General features: G+C 42.2%; 1 protein-coding gene across 2 annotated transcripts in view; it reads left to right on the plus strand.

Annotated features, from left to right (window-relative positions):
* Nucleotides 1-23,008, plus strand: part of LOC137298878 (uncharacterized) — a 35,480-nt gene extending 12,472 nt beyond the window's left edge. For both annotated transcript variants that reach the window (XM_067831238.1, XM_067831228.1), the window contains exons 2-15: nucleotides 7,010-7,145; nucleotides 8,704-8,840; nucleotides 9,531-9,618; nucleotides 11,283-11,416; nucleotides 13,270-13,354; nucleotides 14,022-14,258; nucleotides 14,807-14,940; nucleotides 15,661-15,751; nucleotides 16,298-16,416; nucleotides 17,227-17,314; nucleotides 17,428-17,561; nucleotides 18,017-18,410; nucleotides 19,392-19,612; nucleotides 20,476-23,008. In XM_067831238.1, coding sequence (XP_067687339.1) covers nucleotides 7,010-7,145; nucleotides 8,704-8,840; nucleotides 9,531-9,618; nucleotides 11,283-11,416; nucleotides 13,270-13,354; nucleotides 14,022-14,258; nucleotides 14,807-14,940; nucleotides 15,661-15,751; nucleotides 16,298-16,416; nucleotides 17,227-17,314; nucleotides 17,428-17,561; nucleotides 18,017-18,410; nucleotides 19,392-19,612; nucleotides 20,476-20,561 — 2,084 coding nt within the window. In that variant the 3' untranslated portion in view covers nucleotides 20,562-23,008. The remainder of the gene's footprint in view (nucleotides 1-7,009; nucleotides 7,146-8,703; nucleotides 8,841-9,530; nucleotides 9,619-11,282; nucleotides 11,417-13,269; nucleotides 13,355-14,021; nucleotides 14,259-14,806; nucleotides 14,941-15,660; nucleotides 15,752-16,297; nucleotides 16,417-17,226; nucleotides 17,315-17,427; nucleotides 17,562-18,016; nucleotides 18,411-19,391; nucleotides 19,613-20,475) is intronic.
* Nucleotides 23,009-24,541: the final 1,533 nt, after the last annotated feature.

A 24,541-nucleotide genomic window follows, 5' to 3' on the forward strand; every position in this document is an offset into this window, starting at 1 on the left:
AGCATGAGCACCTACAAGCGCAAATGGGAACCGATGAAATGTGTCGACCAAGTCAGCGAGCCTGACCACCCGATCCCGTTAGTCGCCGCTTACGACAAGCATGGGTACTGAAGATCAATATTTTAACCCGGATCTTCACGAGTCCAGTTTTGAGCTAATTGTGGACATCTGTCTATCTGTCTAGTTCTGTTTGTCCTCTGAGTGTACGTGTCTGTCTGTGTGTGTCCCCTGTCCATAGTGGTTTCAATGTGAGTGTGACATTTCGATGTGAGTTCGGGATTTCAATACTGTAAAATCTGTAGCGTTAATCACATGCCTTGGTCCATTTCATGTGTTATTGAAAAGGCATCACTATCAGATATTGATGCTGTTAATAGCTTTCAGTCAACGCTTCCTTTTGAACCGCAAGTGGCGTTGCGAGCAGATTTCCCCCTTCAATTCGCCTTCCGCACGGCAACGACGGTAACGTCGTTTGTGTGGACAGTGGGCGTATTGTAGGTCTTTAAAAATAACTTTTAAATTAGAGGTGTTGAATTTGTAGGTGTTGTAGGGTAGCTCAGTGGTTAACGAGTTGGCTCGATACGCCGAAGATCCGGGTTCGACACCCGAGTTCATCACATGGGTACAATGTGTGAAGTTCGGATTTGGTGTCCCCATCGTGATAACTCTGGTATATTGATATAGCAGTGTACAAAAAAATCCTACTTGTTTTTACCGGGGCGGTGGGTTAGACTAGTGGTTAAAGTCGTGATGTTGCTGGAATATTGATAAAGCAGCGTACAAAAATGCTACTTGTTGTTACAGGGGCGATGGGTTAGGCTAGTGGTTAAAGTCGTGATGTTGCTGGAATATTGATAAAGCAGCGTAAAAATGCTACTTGTTGTTACCGGGGCGGCGGGCTAGACTAGCGGTTAAAGTCATGATGTTACTGGAATATTGATAAAGCAGCGTACAAAAATGTTACTTGTTGTTACCGGGGCGGCGGGCTAGGCTAGTGGTTAAAGTCGTGATGTTGCTGGAATATTGCTACTCACTCCTGACGTTTAACTGTGATATGCGGTAGTACCCTCAAAAGAGCGGCATTATTCAGGACCATACATTCAGCCATGCACGTGCACATGCACGTGACTGCATCCGCGTTATTGACATTCAGAACTCGACGTTAAGAGTGTTTTATTTGACTTCAAGTCATTACGGTTATCTTGAACCAGCCCTTGCATAAGGTGCAAGGGAATGAAGAGCGATTCTTGGGGAATGTATAATTTGATAGCAAGTGGATGTCTTCGGGAATCCAAAGCGTGCAGCTTGACTGGAAACATTACCTCATTAACTTGACTCTTAACTTGAGGCGACGCGAGGCCCTTGTATTAACATAACTAACGTTAGCCTTTCCCAGTCCTGCATGAACAGAGTGCTTTACACTCGGAGTGGCCGGATCTCGTTAGTTCCTTCCCATTAACTCTCACTAGTTACATTACACACACGCGCGCACACAAAAACAAACACACCCGATCGTAAACACATAAACGCACGCACAAACACACATATAAACATGCACACATATACACGCATTCACATGCACAAACAGGCAGACACACACGCATTCTGGCTCACAACACGCAGACACACACACACACACACACACACACACACACACACACACACACATATATATATATATATATATATATATACAGTGTTCCCAGAAATTATTGAGAAAATCTTTGTTTTTTTCTAATGATGCTAAGATTGGAAAAAGGGCTTTCACTATGCACTAAGCATACTAAATAAGGGAGACAACTCTTGAAGGCTTAGAAGGCAGCTCATTACGTCAGGAGTTATCTCCCTTGTCTGAGCAGACGGCTTCCTGTGTTGACATGGCAGAATTTACAGCAAGAGAGAAAAGAAAGCTCATTCTAGATGATTTTGAAAGGGGTGAGGCTGATGCTAAAGTGTTAGCTTTTAGACATGGTATTCCTCTGTCTACAGTATACAGAACTTTGAAGAATATTCAAACAGGAACTGGGATAGAGCACAAAACAGGGGCAGGTCGGCCTAGGAAATTCAGTGTTGTGGATAGCCGAAGACTTGGGCACATTGTGAGTAGGGGCAAATTGAAAAGTGTTGAGAACATCAGAAATGAAATGATTAGCAGAGGAAGTCCTCAGGTATGCAATGAAACAGTTAGGCAGGAATTACAGAGACTTAATTGGGTGAAAAAACGTGGAATTCCCTCGCCGTTGATGAAAGATGCACAAAAGGAAAAACGTTTAAACTGGTGTCGGGCTCATGAAAATCAAGATTGGGATAATGTTTTCTTTTCGGATGAAAGTTCTGTTTGGCTTTTCCCTAATTGTGTGAAAATTTGGACCAAAGATACTGTCAAACCTATCTACCAGCGACCAAAACATAGCCCGCAGTTTCACATGTGGGGTGGCATATCGGCTCGCGGAGTGACGCCATTGTGTGTTTTCACGGGAAACTTGACAAAAGAAAGATACGTTGACATTCTAAATGGTCACCTGCTTCCGACAGCACAAACATTGTATGAAGATGATTGGATTTTCCAGCATGATAATGACCCAAAACACACTGCGCTCTACACAAAACAGTGGTTGTCGGGCGAAAATGTTCAAGTTTTAGACTGGCCCAGTTACAGCCCAGACCTGAACCCAATTGAGAATGTGTGGGGAGTCATGAAGGACAGAATAAACCAAAAGAGACTGAGAAATATTGAAGATATGAAGGCCGAGGTGGTCCAATATTGGGATACCCTGTCACACGATTACCTACAAACTTTGGTGGGTTGTGTGCCTAGGCGTATTCAGGCATGCATTGCTGAGCGAGGAGGTGTAACAAAGTACTAAAACAAGACTGAGACTGTAAAAGGATGATGTTTTAACATGTTTATGTAAGTAAAACGCCAGAAGTTAATAAACGTTATGAGTTACATGACGCAACATGATTCTCAATAATTTCTGGGAATACTATATATATATATATATATATATATATATATATATATATAGTATTCCCAGAAATTATATATATATATATATATATATATATATATATATATATATATATATATATATATATATATATATATATATATATATATATATATATACTTACACGCATAAACTCACATACAGACACAAAACACGTACAAACACACACATACTTTTTGTCACACATCTATCTATCTATCTATATATATATATATATATATATCTATAGCACACACATACATTCATCATACCGAAACATGAGTCTCATTACCTAGACAAGACCTACTTTTCACCCGATCACCCGATTTTCTCCTATGAAAGTGAAAATAAACACCACAAACAACTCTGGTTACACTGAATTCCGAGTTTCATAAGAAAATGGAATTTACAAATGAATTTGAATTTTGAGCTTTAATAACACCATATGTCTGAGTTTTACGCAACATACCTTAACTAAGAAATCACGGACCGCCTCTGTTTGATGAGGTCGTAAAATGATTAACGTTGCAGCTGGCTCACTGGTTACACTTGTTATGTGTTATTCAGTGTAACGCATTTTGTGATTGATATGATATCGTTTCCGTACCAAACAGAACCTTTCTAGTGGCAAAGCCTCGTTTTGAGATTTCCAGGTTTTCGTTTGTCAGAGCTCACTATACGACAGAGCCCGCTGTACGAAGTGTTTGCAATGATTAGAAGGAGCGTAATATCGCAATGTACAAATGCTTAGATGTATCGAATCATTCTGATTAATATTTATGTATCCAGGTAAATGAATTAGTCTAAAAATTCTGGACTGTTTATCGCACCAAGTTGCGCAAAAGGACGGAATCCAGTAAACAGGAAACGAGACTTTCTGTAATGCAAAAAACACACATGGATAAAACAAACACACACACACACACACACACACACACACACACACACACACACACACACACACACATACGCACAAACATAAATGCACACACACACACAGACCCTTAAACATACACACATAATCACAACCAGAAAGGGATATATGTAATTTTTTAAATCATTATTATTTGCTGTATTTATTCATTGATAAGATATCAATAATAAAATACCAATATCCTATCTTATTTTGTGTAGTATATATGATGTTTGTTGTATAGATGATGCTTGTTGCATATGGACTTAAACAGGCTATATGTCTCTACATATCGAGTCTGGACCAGACAAACCGGTGATTTGACATCATGGCATCGATCTGTGCATTTAACCGTCCAACCCATTTTTTAAGATATCAAGAGGTTAAATAGTCATTTATTTGCGACCATTCGTCACCAGCAGAAATGTGAGACACGGGATGGGCTATGGAGTAAAGGATTGATCCCAGACGTTCAGCACTCAAATGAAGCACATACGCACCGGATTGGCGCTAACACGCCTAGAAACATGACAGCGAATCTCGATTTGGGGTTTGGGATTATTGTTTCCTGACACGCCAAAGGGGCGTAACTGTGATAAACTAATTTCCAAGCCAGGGTCAACATGCACAACACATTCTTAGCTCTACTATGTACGAGTATGGGAGTTACGATGATCGTAACTCTAACTTTGTGCATATCGGGCCTGAACCGCCGAATTGCCCTACAACATGGCATTTGAGCGGAGATGGATTTTCCAAGTTTTCATGATTTATAGTTTTATGGAATCGTTTTTGGTCGAGGTCGTGATCAGGTTCAAAAATAAGGGTAAAAAAGTCCCGATGACCTCTCAAGCTTATATTTTGGACAAACTTCACCTTTACTCATACCCGTGAACATCTGGGTCAGAAGTGTTCTTGAGCAACCCATGCTTATCGTAAAGGGCGACTAACGGGATCGTGAGGTCCTCCTCACTAACACATATCATCTTATCCCAGTTGCGTAGACGATGCTCATGCTCTTGATCACTGGATTGTCTGGTTCAGACTCGCACTGGTTGAGTGTGACGTAAAACAAACAAGCAAACAGGTGAATATGGTACACTCAAATGCAGGAGAAAATGAAACCATCTAACAACTTATACATACTAACCATGTCACCTTCAGGACCCGTGAAGGTCGCGGGGTAGAATAGGCCTTCAGCAACCCATGCTTGCCTCAAAAGACGACGATGCTTGTCGTAAGAGGCGTCTAACGAGATCGGGTGGTCAGGCTTGCTGACTTGGTTGACACATGTCATCGGTTCCCAACTGCGCAGATCGATGCTCATGCTGTTGATCACTGGATGTCTGGTTCAGACTCGATTATTTACAGACCGCTGCCATATAGCTGGAATATTGCTGAGTGTGGCGTAAATCAAAACTCACTCACTCGCTGTCCTCAGGTATAAAGTGCTGGTTCTTGCAAACGAAAAACAGCTATGACGAAGTTGATGTATGTCATCAGTAGCATATGCCTGGCAACGTGTACGAAGGCTGCTTGTGTCAGTTCAAACAATAACATACTGATGTAAACATGCTTGTAGATTACTATACATTTGGCCACTTGTAAATTGACTTACACTCGAAATGTCAACAATGCCACAAATGTTTAAGATTCAAGCGTGTGGCTTAAAGCATTGTCGGAGATCGGTTATTTCCGACAGTTGCTCTGAGGGATCGGTTTACATGGCTGTCATTTCCGAGGCTCACGCACTGGCGCCAGATGTAAACGGAGATAACCGGATATGACGTCATTGGGTTTAAGATGAAGTTGTCAAATGAGCCTATTTTCGGTTGTCGTAACGAATAAGTGTTCATTACCAGCTATACAAGACCTCTGGTTAAATATTGCTAAATTGTTTCATGTGCTAAAGAATTTGCCAGTCACTGCTCGTTATTGAATACTAGGACGTACCTTGATTCTTGGTAAATGCCCCAAGTATTGATTTCATTATCACGCGAAAAGATCCGCTTGATATGATTATTCACTGATCATAGAATCCTAGCTCTATTAAGGGAGGCAACTCTTGAAAGCACATTTTCACCATTCTTGAAATATGTGGAACACACATAACAGTGATTAGTAACGCACTGTAACACACTCTCACTGTAAGGCTTGTGAAGTATTTATATGTGTACATATTATACATTCATCATGTCATTTTAAAAAAAATTATACAAACGTCATGCCCCTTTAAACACAATAGTCGTTATAACAACAATGCGTCGTCCTGACATTGGAGGAAAGCGTCCGTAAGGCATCTCTGAGACTTCTACCACTTCAGTTTACTCATTAACTAAGTGAGTGAGTGAGTGAGTTTAGTTTTACGCCGTACCCTGCAATATTCCAGCTACATGGCGGTGGTCTGTAAATAATCGAGTCTGGACCAGACAATCCAGTGACCAACAACATGAGCATTGATCTGCGCAATTGGGAACCAATGACATGTGACAACCAAGTCAGCGAGTCAACTAAAGAGTCGACAAACAGAATCGCCTTTATTTTATACATTAAGAGGGAACCGGGATTCGATGCTCATCGGTTTCTCTCACTCAAAAGGGAAGTAACCCTGGACAGCAAATTGCTGTACTTGAGCGAGTGAGTGAGTTTGGTTTTACTCCGCTTTTAGCAATATTCCAGCGATATCACGGCGGGGGACACCAGAAAATGAGCCTCACACATTGTACCCATGTGGGGAATCGAACCAGGGTCTTCGGCGTGAGGAGCGAACGCTTTAACCACTAGGCCCCAGTTGTACACGAGGCAACTCTGCATTGGAGTGATGACGTAGTACACAGGGGCGCATACAACTTTTTGAGAAGGAGGAGAGAGGTGGGGTAGGGGTGGGGGCGTGCACACTTCCACCCTTCATTTTCACGAGAGTTTTTCAAGGGTCATTTAATAAACTTTCAGGGCAAAGTGGGTGGGGATTGGGGTGGTGTACTCCACTCTAGAACCGTCTCTGCTACACCACGACAGGACATAGTACATCTATTTATGTCGCATTTTCGCCTCACTCGAGCTGTTATATTTTTGTAATCATATCTGTGGTTGTTTTACCTTACAGCGGTTGCCCCCCTTGTCTCGGGACAGGCGAGATGCAACCTTTTCAAGGCCAGTGATTGTATCGAGGAGCTGCAGTCGATCTTAAACGACACAAAGGACGAAGGAAGAACGGTTGAAGACCAGATTCGAATGTGCACGTGAGTTAGAAATCATCTGGGCCCCATTTCTCCAACCATTCGTAGCGCTAAGAACATCTTAAGTCTATGTTGGAGTATGGGACTTCAAAGCCAACCCCGGGCCCCGTCCGTTTCACAAACCTATCATAGCGCTACAACTGTCGTACCGTTACTGTGTAAGAGGTACGACAGTCGTAGGACCAAGGTGATCGAAGCTCCCATATTTTAACATAGACGTACGACTGTCGTCAGTCTAAGTAAACTTAGTCTCAGAACTTTTCGTTACACTCCACCACTGAGTTTAACAAAGCCTTATGGGAGGTCGCGTCAGGTAAACTTTGAGATTGACCAATCAGAACACAGCTTACCAAATCGCGAAATTGTACATTCGCACATACCTTTTGAACTTTTTATCTCCAAAAGGTTCGTACCCGAACGATTCCGAATGGTATTTAGCTTACGCTCACTTCCGGGTGATGCACACGGCTCACGTACAACCATGACAACGGTGAGTAAACAGTCGCTGAAAATGGCAATATTCAAGGATACCATCTTGCGGAAATATTAGCTAATGGTAACCATGTCAACAGAAACCCTAAAGCGTATATACTGCAGGTCAAATAATTGTGTTATATGCGGATTTTTGATTGTGGAGAAATCTGTGTCAGTGATCTGAATATTTTGAAGTCCCTCAGATCCTTAAATAATAGCCGTTGTCTGATTGGTTAAATCTATTTAACCGTCTCACGTTTGATTGGATGGTCACTGGTCGCTCAAAGGTTACCTGACGCGACCATCGACTAGGTTTTGTTAGGCTCAGTGGTGGAGTGTAACGAAATACACTGAGACTAAGTTTACTTAGACTTGACTGTCGTAGAGCTACGATCGCTTTGTGAAACGGTCCCTGACTACTTCTATCTTAGTGTTAAGGTGATCTTAAGTCATGCGACTGTCGTAGTTCTAAGGTGATCGTAACTCCCATACTTTAACACAGACGTACGACAGTCGTAGCGTTACGGATGCTTTGTGAAACGGGGCCCTGAGACCCGTTTCTGAAACCCATCATAGCGCTACGGTAGTCGTAACTCCCCAACATTTAACAGAGACTTGCGACTGTCGTTGCACTGCGATCGCTTTCACGAACGGAGCTCTGGACACGAAACACAAACCGGCCTTAGCATTAATACGAAGCACCTTCCATGCTGTACAAAGAGTAAAGACAGGAGCGCTTGGGCAATCGCAACTCCCTTGCTTCGAATTATTGCTTTAGCGAAGATCGTTTACGTTGCAAATGGATAGGAGTTAAAGATCGGTGCTGAAACGAATGCACGTTTATGTCGCACTGTTACGATCAATGGGTACGACTAAGGCGCACTGGTGGTTGATGGCAAGATAAACCATGAGGATATTACCAGCCTCGTCATGCATTGTGACCAAGCAATCCTTACTTTAGCCTCGCTTTAATCAATCCTCACACCCCCACACCACGGAATACCACTAGAAAAGTCATCAAACCCAAATCTCTTCCTACATGCTTATTCATCTGACAATAACATGAACATGACATGACTTGCTGCAGGTTGATGTTGCGGAACAATAACATCAGCACCTGTTACCTGATGAATACCGCCATGTGCCCCGACAGCACCGACAAACAAAGACAGGCGAGTCGATGGGATTCTGTCACAATGGCGATCGATGTGTTTTGTGATAATGGTATGTTCCTTGACTTTCCCAATCGTTTCCCCCGAAGATCAGGTTTAGAAGTGATCTTCAGTATCCGATGCTTGTCATAATAGGTAACTAACAGGATCGGGTGGTCAGACTCGCTGACTTGGTCGACACATTTCATCGGTTCCCAATTGCGCTTGTAGGTGATCATGCTGTTGATCACTGGATTGGAAAAAAGACCGTGTGTTAAGAGGCAACTAACAGACTCGGGTGGTCAGGCTCACTGATGTGGTAGACACATGTCGTTGTGTCCCAGTTGAGTTGAACGATGCTCATGCTGTTGATCTTTGGACACGATAACGTACGGGCTACCGCCATATAGCTGGAATATTGCTGAGTGCGGCGTAAAACAACGAACATACACAAAAACATTAAGGAAAAAGATTTCAAGTTTACGTATGTCTTCTCTCTAAATGAATGATCAAGATACAGTTAACAGTGCTGTGTTAGACTCTATATCAAGTTAAGTTCAGTTTATGATTTAAATCCAGTACAAAAATGGCCGCGAGAGGGGTACGAGTCGCTCTTCAGCCTGTCACGGAATAACACGAGTCGGTCACTAATGTAACTGTTCATGTGAACTGCATGACCGAGGAGAGCCGAATGCACACTTAGCTTCATTCCATTAGCTTGGCCACCTGGATATCTGTGACTTATTCTCCTCTCTCATATCAGAATGCCAGGACTACAGGGAAATAAAGACGTGCAAGGAGATGGTCGACATGGACGCCATAGAACAGGGAAGCCCCTCCAAGTTTTGCAGGTGAGTTATTTACAGTTGAACACTGTTGTGTCAGAGTGAAAGGAAACTAGGTAAAAACGTCGAATTATCTGAAGTTCCACACATCTTCATAATGACGATTAGATAAAGACGAAACGGAGACTATGTTTTTACTCTGACACAACCGTAAATTCGAGATCTCGAGGTTCGACACAACAGTATTTGTATGTAGAAATTAAGAATACACTCGAAGCTCTATGTCTCGACAAATTCCTGATTGTCTCGAAGCCATCTAGCGATCCCTGCTGATTTCATTATATTCATCTGTATTCTTACCCTGCTGTCTCGAACTAATGTGTCGAATTCCCGGTGACTTTAGAACTCATTGTAAGTACAAATTTACCATTTTGTCTCGAACTGTCAAAGTTGGCCATTCTCATACGAGGGGATATATTTTTTTATAATTATCGCCATGAATTTATTAAGAAATTGTGTTGAAAATTATAAGGCAACATCAGTGATCCTTATCTAGTTGATGGGCAAGAAACTACTTACTTCATTTATTCAGTCTTCTGGTAGTTGATCCTAAACTCGAGTAACCCCATGCTTGCAGAAGCTTGAGTCAAGCAGTGTTATCAAGTCTTTGGAAATGAAGGGTTGGACTGCTCGACAGAATCAAGAGGAGATGACATCTGTTTATGGTGAAGATAGTCCATCATGACACTGTTGTGGAATGGAAAATGAACTTTCAAACCGACCACATGTCCCTGAGTCAAGATAGGGACTCAGTTTTGACGATACCAGTGGGGTCATTAGAGAGGTTGATTTTCCATGAAATTAAGGGGTCTTTTCAAGCGGTCTGCACAAGGTCAAGAAATGTTGCAAGAAATGTGTCACTGTGGGTGGGGACTTTGTAGAAAGTCCTAAGGACAAGACATCAAAATAAAGGGTATACCCTGAAAAGGTCTTGGTGATAATTAGAACTTTGTGATATCCCCTCGTAAACATTCTACCAAAAGGCCAATGATGACGATGTGATGAAGAATAAACAGGGACTGTGGTTTGTTTTTCGAGACAAGCGTAAATTCGAGATATCAAGCTTCGACACAACGCTATTTGCATTCAGAAACCAAGATTTTGTTGAACACCTTCTTTGAATCAATACTTCGATACGCTGAATGTCTGAAGGGGTAGGTGGCCGCAGGGGTGGGTAGAAGGGTTTTTTTTATGAAAATGCTTGAAAACAAATATCTTGTATTCGTTTATACGTCAAAGTTAAATTGTTGGATGGATGGCCTGTTAAATGTGTAGACGGATCTTAAAATGTGAGGGATGCTCTGAGAGAAATAAGGGTTCAAGATCGGATGGCCAGGCACGCTGACTTAATCGTACCCCTTTGCGTGGAAAGATGCTCATGCTGTTGATCACTAGAATGTTTGGTCCAGACTCCATTATTTAAAAAAAACACCGCCATATAGCTGGAATATTGCTGAGTGCGGCGTGAAAAAACAACCAACTAACAAATCGCTACCCGGCTGCGCATGACGAATATAACACTGATAATTTAACATAGACTTACGACAATCGTAACGCTAACATTTATTCGCAAAACCAGGTCCTGATAGGTAATTTATTTCCATCTTTCTACGGCTGAAAAGCTGCGTATCTTCGTAACCATTTATTCATCAGTAAATCGTGTTTCACAGGACGTATGGTGAGAGTAGACAGTGTCTGGCCGACGACATTGACGGCGACAACTGCGAGTACAAGGAAGGCATCTACAACGCTCTGTTTGACGGGCCATACTTCAGGAACTACTACAACAACGTCTGCAGCATTGGTGAGCTACATCTTCCCTAAGCACAAGGAATTACCTTATCATAGCAACCCATAAAGCATAGTTTGTCATAAGATTATGTCTGGAGTAGTTCTGAATGTAAAATGTTTTTCGTTGGAATAGTACGTGAGGTACGAGAGAATTGGGGGTGTGGTGGGCTTCACACATTGTTCTGTTTGGAACAGAACCCAGACCTTCGGCGTGACGAGCGAACACTCTTTTAACCATTAGCTGGACTTTCACATGCAGGTGACATACCGTGTTCAAACTGAGAAACGTGTTTAACAGGACTTTAACTCATTCACTCATTCACCTCGCTTGTTTCACTTTTTCACTTTTCACTTTACAAAATACAAAATAAATACTGCATTTTTCTCAATATTACTAACAATCATTGTTCAGAGAACCCTGAATATGATATATTTTTAATTAAATACATATTTAGATTACAATGTTAAATTATGAAGTTCGAGTGAATTAATGCAACGTTTTTATTAATTGATTCTCGCGTCCTCTCCCGGCCGAACATTTTTAAGCGATTTATGTTCCTTGAAGCGCTCTTTACGAATATCATTTGGATAAAGAGCTCAATCCCAGATAAAAACAGAAGCGGCATGTTACTGAAACCAGTTCGGCTAACACCGACAGCACCGCGTGCGACAGTTTCGATGTACGGAGAAATTGTTTTCCTTCCATATATGGCACGTGGTATCTGTGACATATGCTATATTTGGGATTACACTATCTCAGTAAGGTACAGATTCTAGCACTTTTGTTGAGTTAAGTCCATTCCGAGTATTCGATCTCAAACTCCCAGAGTCAAGCACCTATAATTGCCAACACAGAGAGTCAGCTGCCCATCCCTCTCACAGTCTCAGCCGCCACGACTTCTACAAAAATGGAAATCGGATAACTGGTAGTCTCGACTGAAAAATATTGACGAAAATGTGTGAAATTACCCCTTTCAGTCATCCGTATATTTAATATATTTCTCATTTCCAACTCCACCCACATGAAAAAGAATACGTAAATTGAAAAAAAACCTGTTCTTCGATAAATGGAACTTTTTTTTTGAAATGTTAAATCTAGATCACGTGGTTATAGTTTTATAAGTGATGTATGATGTAGATAAATCGCTTTACTTCCGAATCAATCTCACAACAAATGCTAGACCCGTGGTTAACGCGTTAGCTCGTCACGCCGAAGACTTGGGTACAAAGCCCAGTTTGGGTGTCACCTTCCCTGATATTGCTAGAATATTGATAAATGCGGCGTAAAACTAGACGCTCTCAACAGATGTAGATGATGGCAAATCAAACTGTCCCGTATTTCAACGTGCAAGCGTAAATGTATTTGTTATCATACCAGGGCATACATTTCCGTGGCGGCGTGGAAAATTGAGATAAGAAAGATATTTTCTACGTCGGAATGAAAATTCTAGGCGGGCATGAAATGGGAAACAGAAAAAAATACTGACAGCCTTTGTTCAGAATATTACGTACGCCTATCTATGAAGGACGATCAGTGGAGTAGCCTGTAGTTCAGCGTTCACTCGTCACGCCTAAGGACCGATTCCAATTCTCTACATGCGTACAATGTGTGAAGCCCAGTTCTGGTGTCCCACGATATTTCTGGAATATTGCTAAAAGCGGTGTAAAACTAAACTCACTCACCCACTCTCCACATCTCAGAATGTCATGTCAGAATCCATCGTCCACACAATTTGAAAATAATCCAGGGCAGTGACATTAAGCAGGTTGGATGTCTGCCAGTCCACCTTTATAACAAATGTGTTGACACATTCAGTAAGAATAATGTTCATAAAATCTGTTGAGCTGTTTTAATTTGTCTTGCAGATTGTCCTAACCTGGATGAGACAGTGAACATTTTGAAAAACTGCTACTCTTTCTTGGAAAACCATAATGCATCTGATGTTTGCCCGTAAGCTGGTGAATTTGCATGGGGGGGTCATTTTGTAAATGTATCACTATCTCCGATTTCCAAGTTATATCGCAATGTTCCATCATGCAAGATAATGGCCTGATAAAAATGTTCATAATATCAGCCTAATAATGAGACCCTTTTAGTGTGTGTGTGTGTGTGTGTGTGAGAGAGAGAGAGAGAGAGAGAGAGAGAGGGAGAGAGTGTGTGTGTGTGAGTGATTGTGAGTGTGTATGTGTGAGTGTGTGTGAGAGAGTGTGTGTGTGTGTGAGAGAGAGAGTGTGTGAGAGAGAGAGAGAGTGTGTGTGTGTGTGTGTGAGAGTGTGTGTGTAAGTGTGAGTGAGTGAGTGCGCGCGCGCGCGCGTGTGTGTGTGTGTGTGTGTGGTGATTTTATTTTGTGGGCTTGTAGCTTTCAGGCTTAACTAGCCCGTTTGGCAAGGAACTTTGCAAGCTGTTTCACACATTAATTGACTCTACTACGCCGCTGTTATCAACAACATGAGTATCAATCTAAATTAATTGATCCCGTTAGTCGCCACCGACACACCTTGGTACGTCTGTGAAGACCAATTATAACCCTGATCTTCATGGTAACGCTATTCTTTAAAGAGTGACCTTCACTGTGAACTAAAACAAACAACATTATGCCATTGTTTTCCAATTTCAGGGCCCATCGCAACTTCAGCAAGTGTTTGAACAGCTTCCCGGACAAGCCATGTAAACAGTTCCACGCTCTCACCCCCATTCTCTTCCAATATGATTACCGGAACAACCAGAGGTTGTGCCAGGACCAGGCGTGTCACCGAGCCCGGATGTGCAAATCACAAGTCCAGAGACAGTATGACTCCACCCTCCGATATGTTGTCCAGTCAAGTGACTCGGTACAACTGGATGATTTGTGTTTGTAAGTATCCAGCTTTCTGATTGGTTCAGTACGTGATCGGCGAGAATGGACATGCTTTGGGGGTATTTAATATGCTATCATTCATTCAAAGTATATATGTTTGTGGAGAATGATGTTCTCAGATGATGATTACGATAATAAAGATGACTGTTTCTGTCCGTCTGCCTATCTGTACGTGCGTACACCAGCTTTTAAGATGCCGCTTAAAGAGAACTATATTGCATATCTGTCGTAAGATATGTGACTTCAGGGCTGTAACGATACACAGAACTATCAATGGATTGCAGTTTTTGAGTCTCCAATAACAACGACAGAAACGACTGAAAACAGAGAGCTTACCGTCCACTGAAAGGAAACAATTATTACCCTATATATTTCGATAATCTGTCAATGCATCGATAGTTTTTGGTGTCTACCATCCATTAATTGCTATCGGAGACTGAACAGTGGCATCGATAGTTTCGTTACAGTTCTACTTCTTAGCCTCAAATTTTCAATTCATTTTATGATTTCTATATCTCATTATAGATGGCACATTGACCTTTCAGAGTTGTGATCCGTGGCAATAAGCAAACAGACTGCTACAGTGAATACATTGCCGAATGTACCGATGTGCCTGAGCATCCACTCCGACAGCAGTGGGGAGAACTGGTGACGGACATACGACACCTGTGTGATGACGGTAAATTGCTAGCTGTAACTCTACCGGTGAACATCGTGGTTACAACCGGTCTTCGCCCGTGAATATTGTGGTTAGAACTGGTCTTCACCTGTGAACATCATATTTAGAACTGGGTTGGGGTCGGAGGGAATGGGTTGGTTATTGCACTTGGACATAAGCAATATGTAAACCCTTTGGGACTAAACTGCCTGACAAATGAAAGTGTGTGTGTGTGTGTGTGTGTGTGTGTGTGTGTGTGTGTGTGTGTGTGTGTGTGTGTGTGTGTGTGTGTGTGTGGCGGGGGCGGGGGCGGGGGTCTGTTTTAGACAAAAAAAGGGTGGGGGTGGGGGTGGCTTGGTGTTTAACGCGTTCGCTCGTCACGCCTCGATTCCCCACATGAGTACAATGTATGAAGCTCATTTCTGGTGTCCCTTGCCGCGGCATTGCTGGAATATTGCTATACGCGGCATAAAATCGTACTCATACATCGACACCTTAGTTTCCAACATTAACATAGACCTAGGAACAGCCGCCGTCGCGTAGCAGGGGAGTTTACTGACAATGTCCTGTTCCAGTCATCACCCGTGCCTCGGAAGATGATAAGCAAAGTATATGCTATTTTGTTACAATAATCCTCGCCATACTCGTGGAACTGTTTGGGTTTTGGAGAGTCGTTTGTTTCTTGTTTACTCATTTAAAATGACTTATGGATGACTGTTTGGGCACTTTATTCTCCTCCAGATTGCGCAAATGTCATGAACGGTATCCCACGTTGCCACGACGCCGTCCTTTACGAGAGCTTCAACGGCAACAGCTGGTCGCGGTTCTGCCAGTGAGTACGATAACCTAGATTACCCGGATGTACAGAGCAGGGGTATTGTACAGTAAAACATTGTTTATGTATCGGTATCACTTGGAGACGCCAGATGGACGGCGGGGTAGAATAGTGGTTAAAGCTTTCGCTCGTTACTCCGCAGACCCGGGTTCGATTCCTCACGGGGTACAATATATGATGTCCATTCCTGGTATCCTCCGCTGTGATTTTGCTGGGATATTGATAATAGCTGCAAGAAATTCCATTCACTCACTCACTCACTCACTCATACACTCACTCACTCACTCATACACTCACTACGTTGTCGGCAAAAGAAACTACATATCAGAAACTATCTGCAATGTCAGCCATGAAATCATCTCATTTAATACAATGGAAGCTGTGTAAACCGGCACTGGGACTGAAGAAATAATCCAGTTTAGACAAGGTAACAGATTGTAGAGCTGATGATAAATGTACGAGTCATGAATTGGACCGGTGTAGACAGCTTGCCGGATTAGACAGATGCCGTTTGTGACAGATTCCACTGTACTTCACTTCCAGGTCGCATAGCAATGCCACGTCGTGTGTGAGGAATTTGAACTGCGAGCTAGGTACAGCCATGTTTAACAAACTGCTCAGATCAGAAGTGGAGGGCTTTGTTGCCAGTGTTTGCACTAATGGTAAGTAGCGTGACCAGGGTCCCGAGCCACAACGCCTTCGTAGAGCTAGAACATTCGTAAGCCAATGCTGTAATGTAGAGTTAGGATATTTCGCAATGTTACGAACGCTTTGTGGATCGTGACCAAGAGTGTGGTAGTTGGTTTGCAAATATTTGCAGCAGCAGACGATACAACATTGATGTTTTCATCATCTTAGAAATGTTAACAGACATTTGCTCAAGGGGCGGCTGACGCGGGGTGGAGTAGCTAGTTTCGTGTTGCTCCTCTCACTGGGTTTTTCATTATGCGTGTGCGTGTCTTCGTGTGTTTGTACTTGTCACGTGTCATAGTACCAGCGTACCCGAGAATCCGTGTCACTGTTTACTTGACTACACTCACATCCAGTCTTTACCTTATTACGGAGCACATACGGCGTAGTCTGTCTCATAATATCTGAAATCCATCCTTCTCCCTAGTTCTTTCTGCAGTCTAGAACACTAGCAAGCAACACAAGATTTCCTCAGGTTTTCAATCTTCCTCCTCACTTGGACTCCTTTCAGATTAAAAGGAATTATTTATTTTTACCACAATTACATGTATTCAGAGACTGCACAATAAAATGTGGTATGGGGCAGTATAACCATGTCGATCAATGATTCGAACGCAATAACAGGATTCTGACGCGACTAAGGGACATAACTTATTAGCAGACTACTCCGCTTTTACCACTACAATTCATATGTTGTTGAAAAACAGTTGTGAGGTTAGAAAAACATACAGTTTGTTTTCGGTAACTTTAAAGATAATATGCTTTGTTAATTCATATTTCAGAATGCGCAAACCTTGATGATACTTTGCTGTCTTTGGAGAGATGTTTTCCCTTCCTGAGCAGACCAGGAACCCCGGGCGATGACTGCAAGTAAGTGTTGTCACAATATAGTGACTATAGACAGAAAATTTCAAGCATATCAAATTCCGACCGAAAAAATAATTTATTTGAAAACTTAATGAAAAAACTTTGTTCCTATTCAGACAATACTATGCCTTCGAGAACTGCATGGGCAGATCTACAGTCGCCCCTTGTAAAGAGGTGGACGGCATCCTGAACTTCCTGTCTCCAAACTTCACGTCACGAAAAGACAGATGCACAACCACTACTAGACCAAGTAAGCCTCCTTGTCGTCACATTAGAACGAGATTTTGAAATGGATATATGTTTTCGTATACTAGTATATGTGTTAAACTATGTATCTTATTACAGGATTTAACAACACACACACACACACACACACACACACACACACACACACACACACACACACACACACACAAAGCAGGGCAAACATTGTACCATGTGGATGAGGACCGAGGTTAGCTCTTCAGAATTACCCCCCTTATCCTTTCAAGATTCATTGATATTATTTAAATTCTTAATTTGCCATGATTATGATAATGTGTTGGTCGCGGGTCTGTTGTCTACACACAAACATATATTTCGACTCGCCCACCTGTGGTTCTTCTCCCACATAAACTGATATCTGAAACATTGTCCAGCATCTGTAGTTGGGCAATAAAAATTGTCAATTTGTCACGGAAATCCGTAAACAGCTCTTGTTTATAGCAACAACCTCAACAACAACAACAACAACAACGACTACTACAACGACGACAACAACACCTACAACTACAACAACAACGACGACTACGACAACGACTACGCCGTCCACTACTACTACTGAACTGACAACTATTTCATCTACGGAAGAAACGACCTCAACCAGTACAGTCTCCTCCTCCACCTCATCATCATCATCATCATCATCATCAACAACAACAACAACAACAACATCAACTACTACTACTACGACGACGACTTCTCCGGCCACGACACTGGAAACGACCATCGATGTCCCTGATATTTCAGTCTGTTTAACACTAAATCTTATGAAAGCTATTAACGCTTCCACACAAAGACACAACACCACATCACCTGAAGATAACTCCGGACTCTGCGTGTAAGTTCCCAAAGCTGGATGCATGAAAACTTCAACTCAACATTGGTAGCATTGCTCTGCTCGAGGAGCATGTGGAACGGTTTTCTGGAAAGTCGTGTGGTAAAACGCGCCCTCGTCTAAATACCAACGTTTGATTTCTCACGTTGGGTGTCCCCGCCACCATATTGCTTGCATATTGCCATACGTCATTTTCACTTCAATGTATTCCTGGATGAAAACAGGTTCCCCGTACCTCAGGTAAAAGACGCTACAATGAGAATTCGATGGTTGTCGTGTGTAACTATGACCTTTGTGCCTTACTGAACCTGATTCTGTAAGCCATTCTAGTGTTGCTGGATTTCTTCCCCGGCTCTAGTTTGTACAAAAGGCCACGTCATTTGCTTACAGTATAACACGGCTCACTCAAACTCACTCTACGTAACATGTCGCCTTTACCTTTCAAAGAGACAGAAGTCATGTACATGAACAAAGATATGAATATTATAGAAGCGCTTCATCTGATGCAGATCTCCACAGGAGTCTGCTGCACGCTGTATATTGGTTATATCTGGGTTAGAACAGGTGCCCGACAACAAATGCTTTTATTTAGGGTTGCTCATGATATTAATCATTGGTTCGTCTGTTCCGGTCGTTAATACTGTGTAAAGGTTGTCGTGATAAGGCTGCTATTGCACCCTGAATGCAATGGAGGCTGCTCATGATATTAATTACTGGTTTGTCTGTTCCGGTCGTTACTGCTGTTTAAAGGTTGTCGTGATATAAGTTTAGCATGGCACACTGAAGGCAAGAAGGGGTGGGGGTAGCTTATGATATTAATCATTGGTCTGTCTGTTCCAGTCGTAATTATTATTGAAAGGTTGTCGTGATGAAGGAGTACTAGTGTTGGCAAGGCAACGGAAGACTGATCGCCGTCAATATTGCGTTAATTATATTTCACTCACCTACTCCCCAGTCAATGGTTTTCCGAACGCTTGTCCCCAGGGAGATCGTTGGACTGGCATCATGCCTCACATCAAGGTGCCCCACCCTGAGGGTACTTTCCCGCTGTCTGCTGACCCTACCCCCCAGCGTTCGACGTCACGTGGACCGGACCCTTCCACACTGTCGGCCCCACATACAGAAGGTCCATGAGGAGATGGTGGACTACAGGGCGCTGTCCAGCAACACTCATAGACGATATTTTAACATTACTTGTAATCGAGGTGGGTAGGGACTACAGAGGGCGGAAGTACAGTTCGTCTGTCTGCATGACCTTCCAACTGCATGGCCACAGAGGATTTCAGCGTACTTCAACAGCGCATGCTTCGACCGCTAGTACTATGAAAGGATATCAACATACTCTGTGCATGCTCCATCTGTTTATTATCAGAAAGGATATCAACCTACTTAAACAATACTCCACCTGTCTATTGTCAGAAAGGATATCAACCTACTTAAACAATACTCCACCTGTCTATTGTCCAAAAAGATATCAACATACTTGAACAGTGCATGATCCTGTCCATTCACAGAAAGGATACTACCATATTTGAACAGTGCATGACCCTGTCCATTGTCAGAAAGGATGCTGACATATTTGAACAGTGCATGTTTCTGTCTATTGTCAGAAAGGATATCAACATACTTGAACAGTGCATGATCCTGTCCATTGTCAGAAAGGATATCAACATACAACAGATCATGTTCCTCTCTATTGTCAGAAAGGATATCGACATACTTGCATACCCCAACCATTTGCTATCATAAAAGGGTATCAACGTATGTGTGTGTGTGTGTGTGTGTATGTGTGTGTGTGTGTGTGTGTGTGTGTGTGTGTGTGAGTGAGGATGGATGGATGCATGCATGCATGCATACATGCACGAATGTATCTTCTACCTGTTCTACCTGTCCAGTTTGAACGAGTGCACGTTCGACCCGTTTGCTATTAGGAAGGATCTCAATAATTTATTACTGAATGCATGCTCCTACCGTTCATTGTCAAAGGATATCAACATATTTTAGCACAGAATGCTACGCCTGTATATTGTCAGAAGCTTTTAATCATACCCTGTTTTCTCTTTTACAGCATCCGGAGCCGAAAAGCTAGAGACGACAGCAGCTGTGCTCTTCGTAACGCTGATGACCTCATTCCTGATATTGGGTAGATTGTAAAAGTGGGATTTGGAGACAGTGGATACTCAGGAAAAGCTTACTCAGCAGTTTCTATCCCCGTTCTAGCTGACGCCAAACAAACGTACTTACCTCGTTTATGGTCATCGTTTCGTTTACTTCTTGGATGAATCACAAGTTTCCATACCCGTTTTAAAATTTACTTGATTTGGATCAATATGATTAATTTTGAAATGTTTATAAATTTGAAAATTGTCAATTGTACGTTTATTTCGTTATCGGTTTAAATGAGTAAGAGAACACGATTGGGGTTCTTAAAAGGGAAGCATTTGACGAGTGATGCAAAAGGGACACAACTCTGCAACCCTGTTCAGAGTTGCGTGACTTATTCAAGTCTTGATATTTCGTGTGTAGCGGGTAGCCTAGTGGTTAAAGCGTTGGCTCTTCACACCGAAGGCTCGAGTTCGATTCCCCTCATAGGTGCAATGCGTGAAGCCCATTTCTGGTGTCCCAAGCCATATTTCTAAAAGCAGCGTAAAAACTCACTCACTAACTAACTATTTCATCTGACATTGTGGCTGATGTGAGCAGTCAACTATTCACGGTTCGTTAGGAACAGTTAGCATAAGAATTTTACGTTTCCTTTTCTTCGAATTCGATTGATTATATGACATAGAATGTTTTGGCACAGAGGATTTGAATTTGTTAACATATATTTAAAGTAATATTTTTTTCTCAGGTTTTGCAGAAAAATATGTAGGGCGCTTGCTTTATTGAAAAAAATGTGTGTGTTTGGGGAAATAATGCTCGATCCCTGGCGTGCTGACACTTCAGTAAGTCACACCAGTGTACGAAATAACCACTGGCTCGCTCGCCCGTGGCTAGTAAAATATTACAGCTAAAGAGCCAAATCGAATCAACGAATGTGTCACCGGAAGTTCACTTCAGGGGCAAGTTGTGATAAGCTATACAGTATGAAGGGAATATTTAAATACTTTGAAGGAAAAATACTTTTAAAATGTCAATATTTATACGTGTGTTTCTTTATTCTTCTGGAGCGGTGGGGTAGCCCAGTGGTTAAAGTGTTCGTTCGTCACGCCGAAGACCCTAGCCCATTCCGTACAATGTGTACAATTCTGAAGCTCATTTCTAGTGTCCCCTGCCACGATGTTGCTGGAATATTGCTAAAAGTGGTGTAAAACTAAACTCACTAAACTCATTTTTGCGTTATTAGGAACTGTTATTTTTGTCTGCTCCACAAGACAATTTGTTTCTAGCTACAAAACATCAGTAAATGCGCCGTCGTATCACTGGATCATGTGGTCCATCACTTGATTTTGTGGTTTGTTTAGAGGCCGCTCTCCCATGACATCAGTACTGCTAAAAGGTTTCTGGAAACAAACGCGTGCTACTTTAAGGCAGCCTTTTCTGGAACATCCGGGGACATTATTTTTTTCAGTGATCCATTCAATTTCCAAACCTAATTTGTTTATTATTCCAATTGCAATCTGTTTCGGCGGATTATCGATAACATTTTTTTTCTCAAGTGTAGATGTTTAAAATTTAAAAAAAAAACAGCCATAATGTTGCAACAATAGATCGATGATATCTATCATATTTATTGGTCTTATAATAATCAGATAATGTATGTAACGTCATAACATTTTATGTGTTGTCTCTTTAAATGACCATGTACATGACTCCACGCTCTATACACCTGGAAGAAAGTTAGCACCACTAATGTAAATAGTCCTTATTATCGAAATAGTCTTTGTTAAAATGGTGTTATGAATTACCTCTGTTGATTCGGGATTTAAAGACATGTACAATGAATTACAAAAACCGTTATACATCACTCCAAGTTCGATAGGGATGTTAGTTTTCAGGGTGCACAAAACTGATTCTCATTATATGTCATGTGTACATTTAAATAGAATGTTATCCGATTATCCTTATCAAAAGTTGAACTGTATATATTAGTAAATGACATATTTTGCCGTATTTTCTTATCCTTGGAAGACCCAGTGGTTCCAGCTTGTTCACACCAACGGCCCGGGTTCGATTCCTCACATGGGTGGGATAGGCGGAGCCCACTTCCGGTGTCTAATGTCTTGAACATATTGCTCCATTGCCTTAAAGCATCGTGTGATTCGGGAGAGAAAGGTGTTCATGCTGTTAAACTGTTATTTTTCAGCTTTTCGTTGCCTTACATGCCACTCAACAACTGCCATGCAAATTTGTTTGAATATTACGAACGTCACACGGTCTGACGTCCTCGGGATGAAAACATCTGTCGAAACGCTGAAGATTAAAATTAAGATTAAAAACCAGCCAATCGCCTGTTTCATTTTCGCCTCCCTTAGACATTGTGTTGTACGCTGTCGTTTAACAGTGCTGAACCTTTTCCTGAGTTGTATGGTTCTTAGATTTACAATTTGTGATTTGATATCCTGCATAATGTATATTTTTGTAATAAAAAATGCTTCACACTGAGTGTTCTCGCATTAATTTCACACCATGTAATATCGACGCCATTGGTAGTTCATACTTTTAGATATTCGGATTAATATTGATCTTCAGCAACCCATCCTTGTCGTAAGAGGTGGCAAACTGGTTTGTCTGCACCAGACGCGATCAGCTACAGGTCGTCATTACAAAGCTGGAATATTGCTGAGTGCGGGTTTAAACAAACAAACAAACGAAAAATATAACACCACTGCTGTCCAGCCTTCCACAATAACCTACAAATAACGACAGCGTCACTGCAACGTTCTCCTGGACGCCTGCGTTCCCTTGCAGAATCATTAGAACTGTCCAGATGAAATTGGGGCTCATTTGTGAACAGTACATTGTCCACGGCCATTCGTGTCCAACTCTTGTTTTCCTGGACAAGCCGAATAGCGGCCCGTGACTTTCATTCAAGTCGCAACAACTCGTGTCATTCCGGCAAGCCGGATAGCGTCTTCTTGTAGGTCACGGAAAGAGACGAGTAGTTACGAATGCCCTGTAAATTGGTATGAATGTATAGAGTGGTTGCATTTAGTTAGCATGGGTGAGTGTACTGACAAGCCGAATAGCAACCCGTGCCCCTCATCCGTGATCAACTCGTGCTATTCCTCGGCAAACTGAATATCTTGGAGGTTACGGAAAGGGGCGAGTGGTGACGATTGTGTCCAAGGCTTCTCTCCCTGTCAGCATCATGATGAACGCTCCTGACGATGACGTGGGCGCAACATGGTGCTATCACTGGATGTCAGGGTTGGATGTTGTGCTTCATGATCCTGTTACTACCTGGTTTTAACACAGGAATAATGTCAGATATTAATTGATAGTTTGGTGAGGATGAGTTGATAACAGCAGCAGATGGGAGGCTTGAATGACGTCACACGCGGACAGCCGATCGGTAGCAAGTGATGTGTTGCGTTGTACATTGTCGTCACAGCAGATCATTTTGTGTTTGAGTGAACATTAAAATGTCTGACGACTTACTGTTCTGCGCCTTTCCTGTATCCAGAATACTCAATTTACGAATTACCTCGATTCCTTGCCTGCACTGACTTTGCGTAAGTGTTATTTACAGTATGACATAAAAGTACTTGATAATAAGCACACGGGTACGCTTGCACGGGCCCCTTTGCTAACCTCACACTCTGGGCGCCTTTGGCAACATTACACTGGCTTCACAAAGTGCCCTCGGGTTCATTCGTAGGGTTAGCTTCCCACAGCCGATAATAGCACGAACTGTACATTATGTGTTTCCCTTAGTTTGGGTGGTTTTATAGTTTTAGGGCGTCGTGGCCACAGAAGGAGGCCTATTCGCGCTCACTGTTTCCCTTAGTTACTAAAAGGGAGTTACCTCCCTTGCAGCAAGGCGCGCACGAACCCTTGGATAATCGAGCAGACGACAAGTGGTCGTAAAATATCTGTAAAGGAGTAAGGAAAAACAAATTCAGATTTAATTTCTGATTAGGTGAAGCTTCTTTGAAATGAGATACTCTGTTTTTGATACACACACACTTACG

This window comes from Haliotis asinina, chromosome 1 (genome assembly GCF_037392515.1).
Source record: "Haliotis asinina isolate JCU_RB_2024 chromosome 1, JCU_Hal_asi_v2, whole genome shotgun sequence".
In the NCBI taxonomy this organism is placed as follows: Eukaryota; Metazoa; Mollusca; class Gastropoda; order Lepetellida; family Haliotidae; genus Haliotis; species Haliotis asinina.